This window comes from Myotis lucifugus, unplaced genomic scaffold (assembly GCF_000147115.1).
Source record: "Myotis lucifugus unplaced genomic scaffold, Myoluc2.0 scaffold_102, whole genome shotgun sequence".
Taxonomy (NCBI): domain Eukaryota; kingdom Metazoa; phylum Chordata; class Mammalia; order Chiroptera; family Vespertilionidae; genus Myotis; species Myotis lucifugus.
In genome coordinates this window covers 2,823,470-2,848,625 of record NW_005871150.1, presented here as the reverse complement: position 1 = coordinate 2,848,625, position 25,156 = coordinate 2,823,470, and the positions used below count along the sequence as shown (strand labels likewise).

The 25,156-nt window shown below is 41.8% G+C and overlaps 1 protein-coding gene across 1 annotated transcript in view; it reads left to right on the top strand.

Annotated features, from left to right (window-relative positions):
- FAM149A (family with sequence similarity 149 member A) overlaps nucleotides 1–24,764 on the top strand; it is a 31,035-nt gene extending 6,271 nt beyond the window's left edge. The window contains 13 exon segments of the mRNA XM_023757163.1: nucleotides 190–334; nucleotides 3,163–3,305; nucleotides 4,911–5,036; nucleotides 5,935–6,105; nucleotides 7,340–7,530; nucleotides 9,542–9,592; nucleotides 9,595–9,695; nucleotides 15,690–15,793; nucleotides 16,472–16,681; nucleotides 19,302–19,422; nucleotides 20,618–20,746; nucleotides 21,685–21,763; nucleotides 24,502–24,764. Coding sequence (XP_023612931.1) covers nucleotides 190–334; nucleotides 3,163–3,305; nucleotides 4,911–5,036; nucleotides 5,935–6,105; nucleotides 7,340–7,530; nucleotides 9,542–9,592; nucleotides 9,595–9,695; nucleotides 15,690–15,793; nucleotides 16,472–16,681; nucleotides 19,302–19,422; nucleotides 20,618–20,746; nucleotides 21,685–21,763; nucleotides 24,502–24,575 — 1,645 coding nt within the window. The 3' untranslated portion in view covers nucleotides 24,576–24,764.
- Nucleotides 24,765–25,156: the final 392 nt, after the last annotated feature.

Below are 25,156 nucleotides of genomic sequence, written 5' to 3'. Positions count from 1 at the left end.
TTATTTTCAGATAAAACTAAAATTAGTGAAATGTTACATTGCATCAGTATTTTAAAATTCTGTGTGCTGTGAACTTGACAAATGTATTTAAAGAAAGAACGAGGAAGTGGCTCAGAGAGGTAAAGCCAGTTTCCAGCCCCACCTCTTCCCAGGAAATATTATTTATGTTGCCTCCGTTTGTTCCTGCAGTGAGTCTGTGTCATCATTTTCATCCAGTGGAAGCCCCACACCCACAGAAGCCCACAGCTCTTGGTCCGGGTCTGCGACGCAGAGTTCGACCTCAACCACAGGTTTATCTACCGAAAGGAGCTCCATTTGCTCATGGAGAGATGAAGTATGTGTCAGAATACTTTGGATAATTGTATGGTTACAATGTGTAAAGAAGAGTTGCTTTCTTATTTTTTAATTATTTTTATATTTTAAATACATTTTTATGGATTTCAGAGAGGAAGGGAGAGGGAGAGGGAGATAGAAACATCAATGATGAGAGAGAGAATCATTGATCAGCTGCCTCCAGCACGCCCCCTACTGGGGCACAATCCAGGTATGTACACTTGACAAGAATCAAACCGAGGGACCCTTCAGTCCACTGAGCCAAACCAGCTAGGGCTGCTTTCTTATTTTTAAAAATATCTTTTTACAAATTTTAAAAGCATTACCTATTATATACATACATCACCATACATATAAAATCATTTCTATGTCACATGTAAAATCTTAAAAATACAAAACAAATAAGGAAAAACAAAAATCACTTATATTTCCATATCTCAAAGTCTCAGCTATTAATAGTTTTGTTTTTTTCTACTTCCTTCCCCTCCCTCTCGGTGTGTTACATTTAGTTTCTTATATGAAATCTATGGCGGGAAATTCAGGACAGACGCTGACAGTAGGAACTCAAGAGGAAAACTTGGGTGAAGTAAAAACTAAAAAATCGCCCTGGTTAGAGGATTTCTAAGCAGATGTTTTACTTTCACCTTCTAAGTGTTGTGGAAACTGTTAACTTTGACCTTATCTTTGTCATTTTCGGGAGTGGGGTTTGAGCCAGGCAAGCTTTTAGTCACAGCTCTGTTGGGTGCTCTGCCGATTGCACAGCCTCCTGCCCCCGTAGCCCCTGAAGTGCCCCTGAGCATCCCGGTCGAGGCCTTTTGTGAAGCCCTTGTGCCTGGGAGCCTCCGCTGTAGCCCGTGGGTGTTCTGTCTCCTGCACTTTCTTGTTTTCTGTTTTTCTTTGCTCTCTTTAAAAGCAGTTCTCCACTTGCCCCTCTTCCTCCTACCATCTTACAGCAGCGATTTGCAAAGTGTGGGAGGGGACGCTGGGAGGGAGTCAGCTCTGAGTCACTCAGGACCTCTTCAGAGATGTGCTCTCACTTCTGATAAGCAGCCCCCACCTCACGCCCACTCCCTGCCACCCCCACTCGCACTCTGCTCATGAGTGTACAGGTGGGAAGAAGGCTGTGAGTCATGGCTTCACACTGTCCAAATTCTGGATTTTCATGTAATTATCCAGAGAGACTCTTATGGCTTTCATTTGTAGAATGCACATTACTCCAGAACGTACAGTTGCTTTTAAACACTTTTATTTACTTTTTGATAGAGAATATTTGCAAAAGCAGCCAAATGCAATGAAGAGAAAATGGAAAGTAAGCCCTCTCGCAGGCTGTACCCAAGCAATTTCCTCCTAAGAGACATATGTTAATATTGATTTTCTCCTTATTTGCATTTTAAAAGAGAATTCAACTCCCTTGCAACCTGGGAATCTAGTTTATTATCAATTGGAGGGAAGAAGTAACACAGAAAATATTGACTAGCATTCTATGAAAATCAAGCTGAGTAAACCATTTGGATCAGGTATGTCAGACTGAATATGCACTTCGTTGCCCTGAGCTGTGGATTAGATTTCAGGTTCACACATCCCTGGAAGAAAAGATAACCAGGCGTTTACTCTGGAGGCTGCCTGGTCAGTGTTGGTTCTCCTAATTCTGGTAATGTTCACATTCTCCTCCTTGGACCTGAGGGCTGTAGGACTGTTGCCTCCCAACCATCGAGAACACGTAGAAAGCCTGAAAAGTGTTCTTATCCACATTTCACTGTAGCCACAGTCCAAGAACCTCTTTAGGTCAAGCAGGAAAAATTAATACTCTGGCCTCACCCTAATAATCGTGCCTCAGGATTTTTTTCATTGATGGAAAGAATGTGAATGGCCCTTTCTATAAAAGCCATTTTCCTTTTCAGTGGTATCATCAGAGAAAGAAATAGTTTGAACTTTGCAGATGTGCTTAGATGCGGTCTCACCCAACCATATGAGAGACATATGTCTGCATATTTATACACGTGTGTGTGTATGTGTATGTGTGTGCGTCTATATATATATAAAACCCTAAGTGACCAGTCAACCGTTTCACCAGTCAACCGTTTGACTGGTTGCTATGATGCACAATGACCCCCAGAAGGCAGATGCTCAATGCAGGAGCTGCCCCCTGGTGGTCAGTGCACTCCCACAGCGGGAGCGCTGCTCAGCTGATGGGCACCAGATGCTGGGCTCATGGCTGGTGAGCGCAGCTGCAGTGGCTTGAGCCTCTCCCGCCTCTGCAGCAGCGCTACCTAGCGGAGGTGGCAGCAGATGCAGCAGGGCCAGGATGAGTGGGAGCAGTGGGCTCGGGCTCCTCCCTGGCTGCATGCCGCTTCCGCACTACTACATCCCTCAGGGGATGTCAGACTGCTGGTTTAGGCCCCATCCCCACAGGCAGTCCAAAATCCCCTGAGGGGTCCCGGATTGTGACAGGGCACAGGCCAGGCTGAGGGACCCCGCTTGTGTACAAATCTGTGCACTGGGCCTCTAGTATATATATATATATGTAAGTATCTATATTAAGATCTATATTAAGATCTGTGTCATTATGTATACCTATATCTATCACTATATCTATGTAAAATCTCAAATATGTCTCATAACTCATGTAGTAGTTACAGAAACTGTGCGTCAGAGTGGGATGCAATTTATCAGAAGACTGAAAATTGCAACACTGGTGTGTCTGACCACAAAATCCACTTATTTCTACCTTGTCATAATGGGTGCTTTAAATATGTTAGCATCATGGATTACGAAGCCGTTATGTCTACAACTTTTAGTCATGCAACTAAATGTGCATTTCTGTTTTAGGAGTTTGACAAAGCCAGTGCACAGAAAGTACAGCAGTTATTCTGGGAGGTCGAGGAAATGTTATTCGAAGGGAAAGTGAGCCCACAGACCCAGAACCTCATGGCTGAATGCAGCGAGTGGGCGAGACGATCCATCCATCTGAGGTAGGGGGGTAATTCATAGTAATTCACCACAATGGGTTTTGGAACCGCCCACTCCAGACTTGTTTAACACAATGAGTACATTTTGACTGAAACACTTGCCTGGTCAAAATATGTATCTAGAACACGTGCCCTTTACTGAGATGTTGCATCTTTTGGGATGGCAGCTGAGGAACTACTGAGACATCCCTATACTCAAGTGCATTTTAATTTCTGAGAAGCAGTTAGCTCATCCTCAGAACAAATACGAGAATGGTAGGTCACCCTTTACCTCCGTGTTCACTAGTATGTGAGCAACACGTGTGTGTCCTCAGTACTGAAAGTAGGACACAGCTTGGGGGTGGAAGAGGGACAAAGTAATTATTTGCTGAATGATTAGAAAGATGAACCTTACCATTGCACCAAGATTCCTTATGTAGGAGGGATCACTTGTTGTTTTATATCAAAGATGGAGACTATAGATTGGATATAAAGGGAAGTTTTTTCTTCTTTCAATTACTCAGCCAAACTACTTAGGGGGCAATCCATATAGGTTCTCCGAAGGTCCTCTGTATTGTGCCCAGGGAGGTAAATGAGGATATTCATACAGGTATCAGCAGATCTTCTGGTGACATCCACTAGGTACCTTTAAAAAATTCTTGACTAGGTAGGTTTTTATCTTTTCTTTTTAGTCCTCTATAAGCCTCCCGCCTCAGAGAATGCAATAGGTCCCTTAGCTATTACTTGTGGGCGCTGACTTTTCTAGGCCTGGGGAGCCTGCCAATATGTCAGGAACTGAGACCTGCTCCTGTCACTGTTAACTCACATAGTTAAGATAAAAAATGAAGGAGGGAGGATAGAAGAAGAAACTATTGCAAGGAACATAAGCCAAGTATACATATTTATAGATTCCTATTCATTACGTAGATCTTAGTTAACATTTATAGAGAATTTCTGTGTGCTTGCATTACACTCCATCAGTGTTTTCAATCTTTTCCATCTCATGGCACATGTAAACTAATTACTAAAATTCTGCAGCACACCAAAAATATATTTTTTGCTGATATGACAATAAAAATAAGTAATTTTGAATCATTCACAACCAATGGCTATTGTTGTGCTGGCTATTGTCATTTTTTTATTTGACAATCTAAGGGGGAAAAAGTCAGTGCCCTGGCTAAACAGGCAGGTATGACATGTTTTAAAAATTCATGTGGCAAAAAATATATGTATTTTTTTGATGTGCCGGGGAATTTTAGTAATTAGTTTACATGTGCCAGGAGACAAAAACTGTTGAAAACCAGTGCCCTAGATGTAAGGATCTGATAGACTTTATCTCCAGGTGACTGTTATCATTCTATCTTGCCTACACAATCAAACATATTGAGTGAGTGGCTTAGACGCCTGAGAACTTGGCCTCAAGTCTGTCAGTGGCAAGAAGAGTCTGGCCTCTCCCTTAAAGCCTGTGGTTTTCGGTGATGCCAGGATACTTCCCATGTGCCAGTATGTTCCTTATTGCTTCGTACACGTTCCTTCAAAATAGTATTTTATATGACTTTTAAAACTGCAAAACACTTTACCTTATCCAATAAAAATATGAATAGTTTTCTATTTTTTTAAATCTTGCAGAGTATTAGGAAGACAGGTCATCCTGCCAACCGATGAAGGGGTCCGCCACTTCCAGGGCAGCGAGCCTCGCTCTGCAGGTCACGAATCCTCCCCGGATGCCTGTCAACGCAGCAGCAACATCAGGCAGTAAGTTCCTACAAACTGCTTCCAAAAGGTAGTTTTAATGGCATTTTAGTTATACTTTTTCATGTCTGTCTCAGCCGTGAGCCTCGGCTCCACCACTTTGCAAGTTTAGATTTCATTGAAGGGAAGGTACAAAGCATTATTTTTATAAGATGCTTCTGATTCTAAATTGATGATGATGATGATGATGACGACAAAGACGACAATGTGTGTGTGTGTATAATACTGATATCAAGGGAGTAAAAAATATTTTTATTGATTTCAGAGAGGAATGGAGAGGGAGAGAGAGATAGAAACATCAATGATGAGAGAGCCATTGATCAGCTGCTTCCTGCACACCCCGCATTAGAGACTGAGCCCACAACTTGGGCATGTGCCCTGACTGGGAATCGAACTGTGATTTCTTAGTTCATAGGTCGGCACTCAACCACTGAGCCACATTGGCTGGGCAAGGGAGTTAACTTTTCAACCTTTGTTTCAAAGAATCTCTGAAAGGTGAGCTAGATACAAAATCAAAACTACTGGATCCTAAGCCCCAAGGCAGTAGCAGCAGAAGAACTACAGCTCCAGCCATTTTCTTGTGCTCACTAACAGATTTCAGTGAATGCCTCCATGCCAGTCACATGTACTTGGGACGGTGCCATGACATCCTTTCATTGTAGCAAAGAGGATGCAAATTCATAGAGTAATGTAGGCTTCCCAGAAGCCCTTACAATGTTTAATGATGCCCGTGTTAAAAATGTTGCTTCTAAGGACATGACTTTTGTTAAATGTAATATTTAGTGACTTTCAAATTTGGGACTCTGTACTTTCTGGATAATTTAAGGACCTACCATAACCATGCACACATTGTATTCTTGGCGTTCTACAAGCTCCCATGGAGAATCTGCTTTCCCCGTAGGTTGTGCATCTCCGGCTCGCAAATAATCCCAGCAGCACTTGCAGCCCCGGCCCTGCTAGGTCCCGACTGCACAGAAGTAGCTGACATAGCGGCATGTTCATCCCTGCAGGAAGAGGTCTACGATGTGGATGGAAAAATCGAAGAATATTTCGCTTTCGACAGAAAAGAAGAGTGAGTAGAATTTTATTTGGCACTGACTTAATGGTTTAGTAATATTAATTTATTTGGTATATAAGTTTGATTACATGCTCATTTAGTGCTTTGTGTATATTTCACTTTCCAAAAGATTTTCCATTCTTTGGATAGTATTGTGCTCTCAAAAGCTTTCCAGTTCCTGGCAGGAAATGTCTACGCTAAAAGACTGCTTCCCTTTCTTGTCATTTTAAAAATATATTTTTATTGATTTCAGAGAGGAAGGGAGAGGGAGAGAGAGATAGAAACAGTAATGATGGGAAAGAATCATTGATTGACTGCCTCCTGCATGCCCCACACTGGGGATCGAGCCCGCAACCCGGGCATGTGCCCTGACCAGGAATTGAACCGTGACCTCCAGGTTCACAAGTAGATGCTCAACCACTGAGCCATGCCAGCCAGGCTGTTTATGACAATATGGTACAGATAGAAAACAAGAGTTGTGTTTAGCATAATGGTGAACATGACTTGGTGCCCAGGAGCTCCTGGTATCCTATACCTGGCTGTATAGAGGGCAAAGGGGACGGTCCAATTTCAGCACTAAATGCATATTTGGTTCTTAAACAAAAGCTACACATATAATATACTAAAAATTTGCCTTGTAATGGAAAATTGATACATTAAAAAATAATGCACTATTTAAAAAAAGAATGTGATGTTTATTTATCCTATCTAATAAAGACATAATATGCAAATTGACCATCACTCCGTCACAAAGGTGGCGGCGCCCATAGCCACAAGATGGCGGCGCCCAATCCCCTCAGCCCTGCCGGAGTCCCACAGTCCTTTCAGCCCAGCCCGGGGAGTGGCAGGCACACGGTGCGGCTGGACCCACCCTCAGCCCCCCAGCCACCCAGGGCCAGCCCGAGGCGCAGGCAAGCCTCGGATGTCGGCTGCCCAGCCACCCAGGGCCCCCCGAGGCTCAGGCAACCAGGGCTGGCTAAGGCTTGCGCTGCCGGCAGTGGCAGCAACAGAGGTGTGATGGGGGTGTCGCCTTCCCCTGATGGCTGGGTTGCCTCCCACCCCTGAGGGCTCCTGGACTGTGAGCAGGCAGGCATGGCTGAGGGACCCCCCTCCAGTGCATGAATTTTCATGCACCAGGCCTCTACTATGTGTTTAATATACATCTATGAGTGCATGTTAGGTAGATAGGTAGCATTATTTACTTTTAACCCTTGATTCTTTTATTAATTAGAATGGATTTTGTCCTTAGTGACAATGAACACCTTGAACAGAAATCAGCTCACCACTGTGGGATGTGGCGCAAGCATGGACTTCCTCCCATTTCCCCTCATGACTGTATCAAAGACGCTGTGGCCGCAGAAGTGTTCGATCACATCTGGACAAATGTGGTAGAAATACTGGAAGAGCTGATTAGAAAAAACTGGGAAGTTACACTCACAGGTACTTATTTGGTGAACTTGACCTAATGAAAAGAAAAAAAAGACCCTTGCCCTAGATGGTTTGGCTCAGTGGATAGAGCGTCAGCCTGCCAACTGAAGGGTCAATTCTGGTCAAGGGCACATGCCTGTGTTACATGCTCGATCCCCAGTAGGGGGCGTGCAGGAGGCAGCCGATCAATGATTCTCTCCCATTATTGATGTTTCTATCTCTCTCTCCCTCTCTTTTCCTCTTTGAAATCAATAAAAATATATTAAAGAAAAAAAAAGAAAGAAAAAGAGGCCTTCTTTGTCAGCGCTGTGCCCACCCCAGCCTGGCCGTACGTAGGGCATGATTGGGGTTAGAGGGACAGGCATTTTCTGCCTTCATTCACAAGTGATCTTTAATCTCTTCAAAAAGGTCATTATCCTTTTTGAGTTGTAAAAATGATATACATGTACTCTGGGGGAAAAACCCACAGAAATACACAAGAAAGAAGCTAGAAGTCATATTTTTAAAAATGTATTATGGTAAAAAAATCAAACAAAAACCTTACCTAACTCATCTCTAATAATAGAATATTGGCTTTTTATTGTTTACTAGGGGCCTGGTGCACAAAATTCATGCATGGGGCAGGTCCCCTCAGCCCAGCTTGCACCCTCTCCAATCTGGGACCCCTCAGGAGATGTCTGACTGCCGGTTTAGGCCTGATCCAGGATCGGACATCCCTCTCACAATCCAGGACCTCTGGCTCCTAACTGCTCACCTGCCTGCCTGCCTGATCACCCCTAACTGTCCCCCCTGCCAGCCTGGTCACCCCCAACTGCCCCCCACCACCGGCCTGGTCACCCCATGCAGCCTGCTGTTCAGTCGTTTGGTCTTTCCTCACTAAACCCCCTGCCAGCCTTGTTGCCCCACGCAGCCTATTGTTCGGTTGTTACTGTTACTGTGATGGTGTCCCAGGCAATTTGCATATTCCTCTATTATTTGTATAGATGATGTTATATGTAAAGTAAAATGTAAACATAGATCATTTAATAATGATTGCATTTAGCTTTATAAAATGTTTTCTAAATTACGTGAAACTGAGCAGAAGCAAATCTGTATTAATAAAAGTGTAATATGCTAATTAGACTGGACAGTTGAACGAACTTCCGGATATCTTTTCAGATGTCCTTCCAGACTAAGCCACGCTGGCGGGGGCTGAGGCAGAGGCGGTTGGGGGCAATCAGGCAGGCAGGCAAGCAGTTAGGGGAGATCAGGCAGGCAGGCAGAGCAGTTAGGGGTGATCAGGCAGGCAGGCAGAGTGGTTAGGGATGATCAAGCAGGCAGGCAGAGTGGTTAGGGGTGATCAGGCAGGCAGACGAGTGGTTAGGGGGCATCAGGCAGGCAGGTGAGCAGTTAGGGGCGATCAGGGAGGCAGAGGGGTTAGGGGTGATCAAGCAGGCAGGCAGAGTGGTTAGGGCAGATGAGGCAGGCAGGCAAAGTGCGTAGGGGTGATCAGGCAGGCAGGCAGGTGAGCGGTTAGGTGCCAGGGATTCCACAGGGATCAGGCCTAAACCAGCAGTTGGACATCCCCCGAGGGGTCCTGGATTGCAGGAGGGTGCAGGCTGGGCTGAGGGACCCTCCCGCATGCACGAATTTCATGCACTGGGCCTCTAGTCATAGAAATGTTAGTGGTGGACGGTGCTATGTGATCAATTTATACAATGGAGTAATAATCATGCTAATTTAAATAATATTATTTTTCTAACCAAAGGGATTAATTCTGATATAAAATTCCGAGAATTTTTCTTGTTTCCGTATATAATCTCTACTTTTCTGCCTAATACTGAAATGATAGGCATTCATTATGTACATGTGGAGAAGTATCATGTCAGCCAATTGCTCCATGGGGTGTCTGCTCTCTCTAGCAAGGTCCAAGGCCATAGCAAACTCATGGTAACTCAAGAACAAATATTTTCTTTAAACAGTGACTTTTAAGTACCTATATTAGATAACGTTATTAATAATATTGTATTTTCTATTGACACAGGAAGAAGAAAACAGAAAGAAAAACTGAAAGTTGCTGAGGCTAAATCTCCGCAGGACTCATTTCCCGTATTAACACTGATCTAATGAGTGTTCCCCCGTCCAGAAGTTCTGAAACTCAAAGCATCTCCCTGGCTTTTCATCATAATACCCACCAGGTAATGTTTTCTCCCTAATCTCTCTCTCTTTCCTTCAGTTTTTATACCTTTGGCTTTAGTTTGTCAAGATTACTATTCTGCCCTAACCGGTTTGGCTCCGTGGATAGAGCGTCGGCCTGTGGACTGAAGGGTCCCAGGTTCGATTCCGGTCAAGGGCATGTACCTTGGTTGCGGGCACATCCCCAGTGGGAGGTGTGTAGGAGGCAGCTGATCAATGTTTCTCTCTCATCGATGTTTCTAGCTCTCTATCCCTCTCCCTTCCTCTCTGTAAAAAAATCAATAAAATATATATATTTTTTAAAAAAGGTTACTATTCTATTAAACTTTATTATCAAGATATTCGGGTCTGTTTGTTAATAAGACTAATTTTTAAAATACTTATTTCATGGAGTTTAATAGAATCATCACATTCTTTAATAGAGTGGGGACACTCCGATTTGAAACTTTCCATCAGCTTTGAGCTGTAGCACTGTTTCCATATTTTTGAGGAGAAAAAATGTTTGCCCCAATATTTCTAGCCAATTTGCAGGTTACAAATGTTCTCATCTCCTCCCACCAAAGTGATAAAAGAATCAGTCAGTGAGTATACATGGGTTCATCCAACATTTATTGAGTTTGTGTGAAGTGAACTGTATTAGGTGTTTTGAAGAGATATGTAGATGAAGAAAGCATAGTCCCTGACCTAGTAAAACAAACAGTATAAAACAAGTCAGATGCAATACATTCTGCGGATGATGTGCAAAAGCAATGTATTTTAGGAGAATAAAGGAGTAGGAAGTCTGCATGGGTCATTTCAGGCCCATCAAAGGCATGGAGGAATGTAAGATGGGGCATGTTTAGAGAACAGTGATTGGACTTCGGGTTAGAGGATGGGATACTGGGACCTGCAGAGGCATTGTGGCAAGACCAGAGCATTTGGGAATCAAGAGACCTCTAGGGGGAATTATATTGGACGTTTTGATTGAACTTTTTCTAAACTTTAGGGTTCCTAATCTGTAGAATGAGGATAGTAATATGTTGTCCAAGGGATTGTGGTGAGGGCAATATCATGTCAATATATGACAAACACTAACACAGAACCTAGCAACTAACTATCTTAGTAAATTTTTGTTGAATTGCATTCTTACTCAAAGACCTAGTGGAAAGCAAAGCTTATTCATGGGAGACCTTCGGTAGTACTAAGGAAGTGGGATTTTATGTGTCGCACAGCCCATCTTGTGTAGAGGAGAGCAGGGAAAAGGGGTTTGAGAGAGTTCCTGGTCTCAAGCTACATGTAATTTAGTTGGTGGGAGTGCAGCCATGCCACACACACATGCACACATACAAGATGAGGCAATCTAGTAGGTAGTAGAGTAGAATGAGAGGTTGAGCTTTGGGTATAGACTACAAGTTTGGAGCCTGACATCATGATTTATTAGCTTTGTGATCTTGAATCAGCCCCTTTCTTTCAAAACTGGTTTTGTTATCTATGAGAATTAAAGGAGACAAGACATTGTGTGGCATAGAGTAGGCACTCAATAAGTGTTAGTTTTATTATTGTAATCCGATGCTAATTATATGTATTATATCATATCATATTATGTTATTTACATTTCATTATATCATAATAATTACATGTCCTTTAGCTCATAAATGATGTAGGGTTCAAAGGAAAAACAGCATACCCTTCACAAAGTAGAGCAAGTATGTCAAACTCATGGCCCATGGGCCGCATGCTGCCTGCAACGAATATTTTTGCAGCCCAGACAATATAATGGTATCTAAGAAACATTTTACTAAAAATTTCATAATTTAATTTTTACAATATTCTGTTATACGTAATTATTAATAATGAACTACAACGTTCGCTAATGACTGATTACTATAATTGTGCATTCATTTCCCTTACTCTCCTTATGAGCAGGCTCACCATTTCTCTCCACTAATACTAGCAGCGAATATTATAGCAGCCAATTGCCACATCTTTAGTCTTGTACTGACTTGTTTGGTGTGCGCAACAGGAAATATTTTGCTTTCGGAGAACAAGAAAAATAGGTTTATTTGCGTTACACTTATTAATTTGTGCAGTTATTCAGTGTCTGGTAAGTTAATGTTCAAGAAAAAATATTAAATTTTAATAAATGTTCTATTATTTTATGTTAATGATTACTCATTTATTTCAGCCCTTGGTATTCAGCATGTCTTTATCAACATAAGCCTACGTTTCCATGAAAATGGAAGCTTTTTTTTTTTTTTGCAGCCCACATAAACTTAAACCTTGTTTATTTGGCCCATGTTAGCCTTTGAGTTTGACATGCTTGAAGTAGAGTAAGGCCTTAACTGAATCTTAAACAATAGGCAAGATTTGGTAAGCTGAAAAGAAAGGGGAGGGTACTCAAGGCAGAGGCAAAAATATGCCCTAGCACAGGAGCAAGTCTACAGAATGCCTTTGTGAGATTGAAAGGACACAGGCCTGAACAGGGCATGCAGTTCGGTGAGTAGTGGTTTAAACAGGAATACCTAACAGGATTGCTTTATTCTCCAGTGTGCAGGCTTTACAATAAGTCCTATTTGCTTTTGTTGTTGGAGTTGCTCTGAGTTTGTTGTAAGTTTTGGTCTCTTGAAACTGCTCTGACAGGTTCAACATCATCTCCCACTTTGCATAGTAAAATATGCAGCATGGATTACATAGAAATGAACAGTTGATAACAACATGGAACCGTTAAACATTAGGCAGAAGAAATAAACTTGAGAAATAGGAACATTGCGCAAATGTTCCCATTTCTCAAGTTTATTTATTTTGCCTGACGATATCTAAGCAATTATTTACAGATATTTGGTGGTTTTTAGTAGTATTAAGAAATGTTTTCTACATCTATTTTGATGTTCTTTTTTGGATAAATGCTGAAAGAAAATACATGGACAACACAGGCAAAAGTGCCAATAAATACTAAGAGAAGTTATTTTGAAATAGTCAAAGTATTCTAGTGGTAATTGCAATAGGTCTTCATTTATTCCTCTAACATTTCTTTGTACATTTATCCAACATGAGGAAAATGTGATTGTAGTTGCTAGTTCTATTCTTGACCCAGAATAGAATTCTAGTCTCAGATACCCGGTTCCTCTAGGTCTAAATAATATTTTGAATCCTAGTTGGACATATTAAGGAATTGGAATAAAGAATTGATGATTGAACCCTTAATTCATGCTTTTACCAATGTTGTCTAATTTCATTCCCATAATAATTCTATGAAGTAAGTGTCATTATTCCCAATTTAGAGATCAGGAAATTAAAACTCCACAGCAGTGATTCCCAAAGTGGGCGCTACCGCCCCCTGGTGGGCGCTGCAGCGATCCAGGGGGGCAGTGATGGCCACAGGTGCATTTGTTTTAACTTTTTTTGTATTACCTTTCTATTCTGAGTTCAATAAATAATTTCATAATTTCAAACTTCAATGTTTCTAATTTAAACCTTTCTTTACTATATTTTACGAAAAAGGTAGAAACATTAATACATATATCTTTCTGTTTAATTGCTATTAAAATTTAAAAAAAATTAATTTCCAGGGGGCGCTGAGTAATATTTTTTCTGGAAAGGGGGCGGTAGGCCAAATAAGTTTGGGAACCACTGCTCCACAGTAATCTTCCCATGATCACCAACCAGGAAGCAGTTAGAACTGGAATTTAAATTTAAGCCTTTGCTGAGGAGAGACTCTTCAACTAGAAGGAAAGACAGCAGCGTCCAGAGGCTCAGAGGAGGCGCAGTGTGGAAAATTTAAAGGTGCGGAGGTGCGCGCGAAAAGCGGGCTGGTGGCTGAGGGCGCGGTTGTTGTTTTCTGTCGGGAGTGAGTCTCAGACTTTGGGCTCAAGATCCGGGCGAGTCTCTAGGGACTCAGACTCAGACGGGAGAAGCGGGATTGTCCGGCATCAGTTGGAAACTAAGGGTAGCTTTCTCTCCGAAGTTTGCTGCGGCTGCCGGGGTTCTGTGAAGCAGAGCCTCTGGGAACGGGACTGAGAGCAGCCATAACTGCTCCCTCCGCCCGCCCTGCTGATCCCATGCGACCCGCCCCGCCCAAGCCCTGCGCAGAGCCATTTGCCAGATCGCCTCAGGCAAAGGCTAGACTAGCACCTCCACAGAGGACAGAAGTTTTCCCGGGCAGACACAGGTGATTCTCACAGCCAGTCAGCCTGGTGGGCAAATCCCTCTAGTATTAACTACAACAATCAAGGCTTAACTAGAACAAGACTGCGCACAAAGACCACAAGGGGGTGCACCAAGAAAGCATAAAATATGCGGAGACAAAAAAACATGACAGAAATGGAGGATATGGAGCTAAAAAACGCAATTTTGAGGGCTTGCAATAAACTTGTTGAGAGCCTCACGAAAACTAATGAGACCCTCGATGCTACGATAAAGAAACTAGAAATTAAGCATACACGGACTGAAATAAAGAATATTATACCCAATAGCAGACCAGAGGAGCGCAAGAATCAAGTCAAAGATTTGAAATGCGAAGAAGCAAAAAACACCCAACCGGTAAAGCAAAATGAAAAAAGAATCCGAAAATACGAAGATAGTGTAAGGAGCCTCTGGGACACCTTCAAGCGCACTAATATCAGAATAATAGGGGTGCCAGAAGATGAGAGACAGCAAGATATTGAAAACCTATTTGAAGAAATAATGGCAGAAAACTTCCCCCACCTGGTGAAAGAAATGGACTTACAGGTCCAAGAAGCGCAGAGAACCCCAAACAAAAGGAATCCAAAGAGGACCACACCAAGACACATCATCATTAAAATGCCAAGAGCAAAAGACAAAGAGAGAATCTTAAAAGCAGCAAGAGAAAGAGACTCAATTACCTACAAGGGAATACCCATACGACTGTCAGCTGATTTCTCAACAGAAACTTTGCAGGCCAGAAGGGAATGGCAAGAAATATTCAAAGTACTGAATACCAAGAACCTACAACCAAGAGTACTTTATCCAGCAAAGCTATCATTCAGAATTGAAGGTCAGATAAAGAGCTTCACAGATAAGGAAAAGCTAAAGGACTTCATCACCACTAAACCAGTATTATACGAAATGCTGAAAGGTATCCTTTAAGAAGAGGAAGAAGAAAAAGGTAAAGATACAAATTGTGAACAACAAACATGCATCTATCAACAAGTGAATCTAAGAATCAAGTGAATAAATAATCTGATGTACAGAATGAACTGGTGATTACAATGAATCAGGGACATAGAAAGGGAATGGACTGACTATTCTTGGGGGGGAAAGGGGAATGGGAGATGCGGGAAGAGACTGGACAAAAATCGTGCACCTATGGATGAGGACAGTGGGTGGGGAGTGAGGGCGGAGGGTGGGGCGGGAACTGGGAGGAGGGGAGTTATGGGGAAAAAAAGAGGAACAAATGTAATAATCTGAACAATAAAGATTTAATAAAATTTAAAAAAAATTTAAGCCTTTGGATCTGGTGGTTGGAGTTTTCCAGGTACCATGCTGTTGCCAGGAAGCAGAGGGGGAAGCTGTGAAAGACAAGGGAGGAGAGGTCCAGAGCAAGCTGACCGGTCAGGAGCTGGGACACCTTTGCTCTGCTTCTCCTGGTGCTCTCTGCACCTGCCTCCCCCTGGGGTGCCCTAGAGGCTGCGTTCCCTGGCTGTCTTGCCCAGCAGCTGTCCCCTGTGGGCGCTCAGAGATTAGAGAACATGAGGTGTGGTGTTGCTTTTCTCCCGGCCACCAGGTCACAGTGTATTGGTGGCATTTCTCCAGGCAGCAACCCTTGTTGCTCCAGGCCCAAGTGTGGGCATGTGTCCCTACTGTAATAAGCCTTGGGGAATTAAGCTGTTCCTTGTTAATTTTGCTCCCCACCTCTGTATAAACTCTAGCTCCTTTATTGAATGTTCCTCCCATTAGCCAGTCTGAATGTGCCGTTGCTTCCGGTGGATTCCAGCAGGCAGTCATGGTGGCAATGGCTATGGATGCTTTTTAATTTTTATTGTTTTTACTTTCCTCAGATCCATCGCTTCTCCAACAATTTTTATAGTGATTTGAATGGTGTGATGACAATTCAAGCAAAACCACTTCAGCAGAGACCGACCTATTTTGCATACAGGATGCAGTACGTATGAGAAATAACCACCCAGCCTCCTCCCTGTGCTGCGCACACGTGAACACCCGGACTGTGGAGGGCGTGAGAGAATGAGAATCACACTCAGGGCAGGTCACGGCCAGTGTTTGAGGATAAAAACACGCTATTCAAATATCGACCACAGAAGGATTACTGTTAGATTGGGGCAGATAAGAAAAAGGGGCCCAGACAGCATGGTTCAGTGATTGATTGTTGACCTATGAACCAAAGGTGACAGTTTGATTCCCAGTCAAGGCACATTGCCCGGGTTGTGGGCTCGATTCCCAGTAGGGAACGTGCAGGAGGCAGTTGATCAATGATTCTCTCTCATCATTGATGTTTCTCTCTCTCTCTCCATCTCCCTTCCTCTCTGAAATCAATAAAAATATATTTTAAAAAAGAAAAAGGGAATGCAGCAGTGAATTCTTAATTTTGTGGGCTATAATGTTTGATCATAAACAATAAGAAACTTAGATCTTTTCTCTCTATTGATGAATTCTTCATTGAAATTGAAACGGATTTGGAAATAATAATCTGTTTATCCTTTCAACAAATAGGAGTATCGCCTAGGAGCCAGGCACTGTTCTTGACGGTGTCTGGTCATGGGCAAATGTTCCCTATTCTCACAGAGCTTGCATCCCAGTAATTAACTTGATTTCCCTTCCCCAGGAATGAACAAGAGGACAAATCACTGAGTGTGGGGGCTAGTAGCCTTTCTGCGGCCCGCCACCGTCTGGGACGAATCTCAGACTCCTGCCGACTACAGACTCCTGCAAAGAAGACACCGGTACACACGAGGCTGCCTTCTCTCACTTTGGACTCACAGAGAATGAAAACCCCCAATGTGGACAGTGAGGAGGTGCTTACGGGAACTAGACTGTACGTCCTGCTTCTCTCATGGTAAACAAAAGTCACAGAGGACAGAGGCCCTTGTCACTTAGGGCTCCTGGATTATTCTAGACAAAGCATCCTCTGTCAAACTTATGTGGACACTTTTCTAAGTTGTTTATGCATTTGAATATTGACATGAATTGCATATTTAACATTTGAATATTTGGCATGAATTTTGTTTCACCAGTATTTACAGCAGTTCTTAGCTGCATTTATAACTTATTGGCACCCCCATTGTGTTGTCTCGCTTTGGGGGCACTACCTGGACCGTCATGCCACAGGCTTTCTGCAGCAAGGGAGGGAGTTATTAAAGGTCCCCCTGCACCTGGCCAGTGTGACTCAGTGGTTGAGCATCGACCCATATACCAAGAGGTCGCAGGTTTGATTCCCAGTCAGGGCACATGCTCTTATTTCAGGCTGATCCCCAGCGGGGAGGCCTGCAGGAGGCAGCAGATCGTTGTTGATGCATCGATGTTTTGCTCTCTCCCTCCCTTCCTCTATCTCTACAAATCAATAAAAACATATTTTTAAAAAATAAAAAATAAAGGTCCCCCTGCGGGAGGTGGATGGTGGAAGCACTGGCCAGTGCTTAGCCAGTAATTGGACTCTTTCAAGATGGGTTCATAGCGCCACTTCCAGCTTTTTCACAGGTCAGTGTGTGTTGCACAGTTTGGAGCTGAAATTCCCAGTTCTAGGTGGGTCTGTCCTGTTAATTCTTTCAGGACCCTTCTCCCTCCTGCGTTATCACTGTGGCTGCCTGGGACCCATTCCTCACCCACACCCGAACCAAGAGCACGTGACTGGTTCACTCCTCTTCCTCCCAGCCTGACTGGGCTCCACCATCAAAACCTTTCCTATTTCCTATTAAAGTGAGTTTGGACACTTCCAACTGTACATTCCCTTTTACTTCAGCCCCTCCCTTTCTGTAGACATGTGTTTTCCATATTGCCATGCTCAAGGCCCTTTTATACTCTATTTCCAACTATTCCAAACCTATGGAATCTTAATATTCCAAAAATATACTGTGCAACTTATGTACCTTTTTTATATCTGTGATTTACACATTAAAAGAGTAAGATTATTTTTGTCCTGTCAAAAACAAATGTTTGTCTTTTTTTCTAATACTAACATTATCTTACTATGGTAGAATGTAGTACTTTTTACATAATTTTCTTACTTAATATTATTTATATTTTCCATATTGTTAGATATTTTCAAAATCATAATTTTAATGACTAGAATATAATCATGTGGGTATGTGTAATTTATTATTTCTTTATTATTGAGGGGTTTTTTTGGTCTATATGTTCATTATTGTAATGTGCAGGAAGTGTCATTTTATGTAAATCTAAATAAGGATGTCTTCAAATTGCTTCCTGGTGATGTAGTTCTAGAGCTAAAGACACCAGGTCAAATGTTGTGGATATTTTTAAGGCCCTTGAACATTTTTTCAAAGTTTGTCCCAGAATGGTTCTACCAATTGATAGGTTCACTGATAATACAGGAGACTAACTTTTTCATTCAGCTGCAAAACTTTGGGTAGTATGTGTATTTTAAAACTTGATAGGTCAAAAATGGTCCTATTTTAATTTTCACAACTTTATTATCATGAATAAAGGAATTGTAATCTGTTTCTAGAATAGCCATCTGTAGTCTTGTGCATGAGCCAGGCAATTTTATTTTTCATTTTAATATCTGATATGGGAAGCATCCTATCATCATTACTCTTTTGTTTTTTATGAAAATTTACTCTCCTATACTGACAAATAACTATACAATATTGTCAAATTTTTTTAAAAGCTTCACATTGGACTTCATAGCATTAAATTTGTTGAAAATGTAGGAATAACTGACATTTTTACGATATTTAGGTTGCCCATTAAAGAACATATTTACCTCCCCATTTTTATGATGATTCATAAAGTTTGGTGGTTTTCTGAATCTAGCCCCTGCACATTTATAATTAATTTTGTTCTTCTTTTAAAAAATATTTTTTTATTGATTTCAAAGAGGAAGGGAAAGGGAGAGAGAGAGAAACATCAATGATGAGAGATAATCATTGATGGGCTGCCTCCTGCGTGCCCCCCACTGGGGATCCAGCCCGCAACCTGGGCATATGCTCTGACTGGGAATCGAACTGTGACCTCCTGGTTCATAGGTGGACGCTCAACCACCGAGCCCTGCCAGGTGGGCTTAATTTTGTTCTTTTATTGATCACTCTATTCCCTAAATTTCTACAGTGCTTCTATTCAGAACCATGTGCCATAACATGTTGTTATATAAATTGCATTGCATTGTACTCTAATTATTTATGTGTTTTCAATAACTTGTAAATTCCATAAGGGTCAGAACTAGATGTTCCATTACCTCTCTGTTCTGCCCTGTGGCAGAATAGCTGGTCACTCAGTGAATACAGGCTGATGGCGATTGCTCAGGAGAAGGTGACAGAGCTAGCTGGTGCCAGGCCCCTCCCCACATTTGTCTTCCTGAACTCAGCTCATTTCTCTTGGAAGGCGGACTGTGATGAAGAGCTCACATCAGGAGCTGTGTAAGGTGTGTCCTCTGTCTTGACTCCTAGATGCTCAGTTACGTGTTGTTGTGTTCACAGGCAAACTGGCATGGACCACATGTCCTCCCCACCAGTCCACACCGCACGGAGCAGGTTACCCCCCATAGGCCCCGAGCCTGCTGAGCAGAAGGTGGCAGTTCCTGGATCTCGGCCTGTCTCTGTAAGACACATTCCATTATATTAAAGTGCACCGTTCAAACAAACAACATATAATCTTGGTACTTTGCAGTGAAATCATTAACACAAAATGTCTCCATAATCTGCTTCCTGAAAATAAGTGGCTTGTGAGAATTTACAGGGGCTGGCAGGGTTTGTTCACTATTTTGTGAAATAAAAACATGGCTTATGCTAAATGAGGGAGATTAGGTGTCCAGGACATACCTGATGGCCAGGATGATGTGCAGAAAATAGCATGAAGGTGAGGTCAGGAGACAGGCAGACTGTGTTGAAGTCCTGCCACCCAGTCTCTGTGTGATTTGGTATAAATGAATCTCTCTGAGCCTCAATTTTGTCATCTATCAAAGGGCAATAATAATTGCTACCTCAAAAAATTGTTACTTGTATACAGATTCAATGAATGTAAAGATGTTAAATAACGACTGGCATAAATGAGGAGCTCAATCACATACCCCTGCCATTTTTATCAGCTCTCATTTTTCCTGCTAACTTTACTATGTTTACTGCAGTGTAGAAGCAATCCCTTCTTCAGCCAAGCTCAACTCAGCCCTGCAAATGGAAAAGGTCTGGTGAAGCTGTGCTGCTGATAACAGGCACAAACATTTTATAATGACCACATGCTTTGCTATGACACAAGTGGCTTGTGTCTATTTTATAGAACACAGAAGCACCAGGTTGTGGCAACATAAAGCTTAGGGAGAGAACAAACGCTGAGGCAATGTTTTCTCTTGCATTCCCTGTGCCTCCCTGAGCATAGCCATGGACCCATTCCCAGGAGGTCAGAGCGGCAAAGCTTTAATATTTAATCTTAGAATATTGAGGATGGGCGTGAAATCACAAAAGAAGGTAAATATCACCTGAAAAAAAGTCAGATGCTTCACAACTGCAGAACTACATTTGTATTATAGTTTAATACTAAGAATTGCATGTAGTAAAGGTTTTTACCCCATATTTACCAATTAGGACATTGCTATTTTATTAGGTTAAATAACACAATTCCATAATTAAAATATTTTTATATTTATGCTTACTAGATCTTATGTTTACCAACATATAAATAAGTTTTCAAGTAAGTGAATAAATGAATGACTAAAGGAGTGAAGCATATATAGATTATTTTTTGTTTTTTTTTAAGGTTTGAATTTTATTTAAACAATAACATATTATCTCCCATTTAGTACAGAGGAAGGCATGCACAAAACCATGTTTTAAGTGCAATACCCGATAGTGTAGAACGATCACCTCTTCGAGAAAGATCTCTGACTGTGGAACAGTTTTCAAGGCCCAGCACAACCCATACGTTCCGGGTAGGTTCTCTGTTAACTATACTTTGCTTTTATTTTTGTTTTAATTAAAATGTTTGGGTGACATTGGCTAATAGGATCATACAGGTTTCGAGTGTACACTTCCATATGCATGATCTGTATACTGCATTGTGTTAACTATACTTTGGTTTTTAAAAATATCCACCCCATGCCCTGGCCAGAGTGGCTCAGTTGATTGAGTCTTGTCCCATGTACCAAAAGGTCACTAGTTCAATTCCTGGTCAGGACACATAACTGGGCTCAATCCCCAGAAAGGGATGTGCAGGAGGCAGCTGATCAATGCTTCTCTCCCTCTCCCTTCCTGTCTCTCTAAAAACAATAAAAACATATTTAAAAAAATATCCAACCCAAGTGCCCATCAATAGACAAGTGGATAAAGAATTTGTGCCACGTACCCATACATACATACAATGGAATATTCGTCATAAAAAAGAATGAAATTTTACCATTTGTCTCAGCATGGAAATAAGTCAGAGATGGACAAATACCATATAATTTCACTTACATGTGGAATCTAAAGAACAAAATAAATAAGCAAAATAGAAACAGGCCCATAGGTACAGAGAACAGATTGATGGTTGCTAGAGTGGAGGGGGGATTGAGAAGCACAGATTGGTAGTTACAGAATAGTCATGGGGTTGTAAGTACTGCATAGGGAATCTAGTCAATAATATTGTACCATCTGTTGATGGTGCCAGGTGGGGACTGGAAATATCAGGGAAACACTTTGTAGAGTATATGATTATCTGACCACTATGCTGTACACCTGAAATCTATACAAAATAATATTGAATGTAAAAAATATATACTTTTGACTAAATGTCAAACAAGGAAAAAAGTATCTGAAACAATAAAACTCATCCTTCTAACTCATCCTTCTAACTCATCCTAAAACTCATCCTTTATTTTTCTTCTAACAGTCAGACACCCCTCGAAAAGGTTCATTGACTCTGATGGAGTTTGCTGGTCACACCTGGGCAGGTCAAGGTTTGCTGACAGGTCAGTGTTCTCCATGGATAAATAAAATGATGTAATGTGTGAAATTGTAAGTTTTGGAAAAGAAGTTGAAGATTGCTCCCTGGATGGGACTGTTGTGGACCCCGTCAGAGGAAATACCAAGGGTTTGTGGTCTACAACCAGACCTCAGAAACCTCTATAAAGAGCGAAACTGCAAAGGCAAGCTGTAGTTGTAAAGAGGAAAATGCTCAAATGCTTTTTAATCAACTTAAGATCTCACCCTCAAAAAAAAAGAGGGGAAAAGCTGCCTTGTTAGGCCTAAGGGAGATTAGTGTCTCCTTCAGCTGTGGAGGTTCATGCTTTTCTCCTAAATGAAACCCTAATCTTAGATTCTCTTTGAAGATCTAATGATAAAAATGCTTAATAAAATTAATACATACATTCTAATTATTTATGTAGAGTTTTACAGATGAGTGTGATCTTCGAAGAATAAACTTTCTCATCAGAATTCAAGCCAATGATGTTTTAATTTTCAAACTATGACCAATATTTTTTTCCAAAGACAAAAGATTGATCAAAATGAACTTTTATTGTTGCAAAATACTTTTTCATGTCTAACTGCCCCTGATCACAAACACACCATTGCTACTGCTTATATGTATGACAGGATAATATTGAATTTGTGAAATCATTCAAACACAGTCAAGGGTAATGAAAAATAAAGCACATGGTCAAATCATCATAGGCAAGATGACATTTTGAAAAGAACGTTACTGGAGTCTAAATATGTGGACAGCGGCTCCTAAGGGAACCAAGTAGTGCTTGTCCTGTGTCACACACGTGCTTCCGTTATGACCAACATTTTTATTCAGGGAGGCCACATGGCATTGTCTTGAGGTGTGCCACCCTGGAGTCAAGGTTTCTTTTTCTTTTTTTAAGACCTTTTTATTGATTTCATAGAAAAAGGGAGAAGGAGAGAGAGAGAGAGAGAGAAACATCGATGATGAGAGAATCACTGATCATGCCCCACACTGGGGATTGAGCCCACAACCTGGGAATATGTTCTGACTGGTAATCAAACCGTGACCTCCTGAGCCACGCCCGCTGGGCTCAAATGCTTGGTTTCCATTCTGGCTCTGCCCCCTACCAGCCGAGCAATCTTTGGGTTGTCTCAATCTCTCTCTGGGCCTCAGTTTCTTTTTTTTTATAACCTGATGGCTGATAAAATAATTATTGGAAAAATGTATGGAAAGGACCTACGTAGATGCCAGAAAGATATTGTTTGCTGTAAATATTCATAATATAAATTATGACCATTTGTATTACAGATCATTGGACATATAAAGGATAATTGCTATTTTCAGGGAAACACTTCATATATTTTAATTTTAAAATAAATTTAGCAAAATTTAAGCATTGGAACAACACAGGTTTGTCAGTGCTTGCCTCACCCTTCTATAGTTCTGTAGCAGAGTGATGTCAAAGATCCTTTAGCCCTTTGAGATTTTTCTCCAATGCTTAATAGCTCCAGGCTGCTGTACCTTTCCATTTTTTTTTCTTATACATTCCCTGGCGCTATTCGCTATCATCATCAGTGACAATAGTTCTTTCTCTAAGAGACAGCCATGCTCCATTATCAAGTATTGCTTTTAACAGAATCATAGATGGTCAAGCAGAATTAGACACCCAAGTTTGTTTATTAATAAATTACAATGTACTAACTGCTCACTCTGTGGCAGGTTCTGCGCTAAAGGCAGAGATTCAAACACCAAGGATATTTTGGTCTGAGCCTGAATGGACATTCAGGCTAGTGGGGAGATGGAAAGGGCTGTGGGAGTGGCCAGCAGGGCCACCTGGCTGGATATGCAGGTGGGCAAAGGGGCAGAGAACCTTCCTGGAGGAGGCATGAGCCACCAAATTGGGAGGAACACCCTGTGGTATGTGAGAGAGAAAGGAGTGAAGGCTGATACCTATGATTCCGTGGGTGATGCTGAAAGAGGGAACTCGAGGAGTTTTGATGAATTGTTTTGGAGACGTTGACTACAGCATGCTGAGTGGAGATGTCAGCTAGTTTGTTGGACACGCAGGAGTGAGGTTAGGAGATGGAACTGGGCTCTGAATTTGCTTTAACTCCACGCTCTTGATGTTCCACCAAATACTCGTCAGTGTAGGCTCTTCTCAGAAACTTGTGTCAACAATTATTACTGATGGTCAGAGTCCCTTTTCATTTCTGTAGAAGGGAATGAGGGTGCATCAAGAGAGATGTTTCTCTAATTCTAAGGATTTAGTTTATTTTTTCTCTGACAAGCAAGCATGTGGTCTCTTTCTTACCTTTGCTTCCAAGTCAAAAAGCATCTGGAGCTATTAACTTACCAACATATTGTTTTTGTGGCTGGAAAAAAAGAGAGGAGGAGCTGATGGGGTGTCCCCAATAGCGGGAAGGCGGGTGACCTCGCTTCTACCCCCATGGGGCTGACAGAGCTCCCTACTCAACTGCCTGGGCCTCGGGACCCACCTCTGGGGAGAAGGTCCCTGCACCCCACCTGCCTGGAAGGACACATGGCCAGCACCGAGTCTTGGTGGGGATGAACCCCTTTCCTTCTTCTCAACCCCAGATGGCAGTTTTTGCACGTGACTGTTTCCTGGTGTGTGTGAAAGTGACATTAAATACTTTTTTTGTTTTTAAAAAAATATCATCGGCATGGACTATACAAAGCAACGCTTTTAAGAGCTGGAATTTTTAACATTTTAATGAGAATTACTTTTGGTTGGTGTTTCAGGTTCGCAGTATCCAACCAAGTCTTTTCAGAGGACAACTCTGACTTTAAGAAAGAGATTCCAAGTGGCATCTTGATGTTGCTTCCCCAGAATTGCAGCCTTTGCTGGGCCACCCAGCGCCTCTGCGACCACTTGTCACTTGAAAAACAGAAGAACAAGTATTATATTATGTGTCTGTTGGCACAGCAGTCTGTGATATTGGACTGTCTGAGAGAAATGCAGTCAAATAAACAACTGAATTGTGAACTTTGCATTGTAAACACAATACAAGTCAAGCTTATCAGTCTTCGTCATTGGAAGCATTCCAACATGGAACCTTTTGGCTTTGCTCAGAGGAATCTGTGTTTATAATCCATTCTTTTATCAACTATACACACACACAAAATTAGTGTATGTACTCATACACTATTTAATATATATAGTAATATGCCATTTTGTAACTTTGTGTCTTGACATACTTTTTGTGTCTCATTCCATGATTAATTCCATCAAAATCCTAATCACGAATAGGTATTATTTCCTTCTTGAGAAAATAGCAGAGTCATCTTGGGTACCATGTGCCAGTCGAAGATTGGGGCTGTTCTGGTCAGTGTGCTGAGTTTCTCATACCCTTTTAAAAAGTAGATTAATCCTGACCAGTTTGGCTCAGTGGATAGA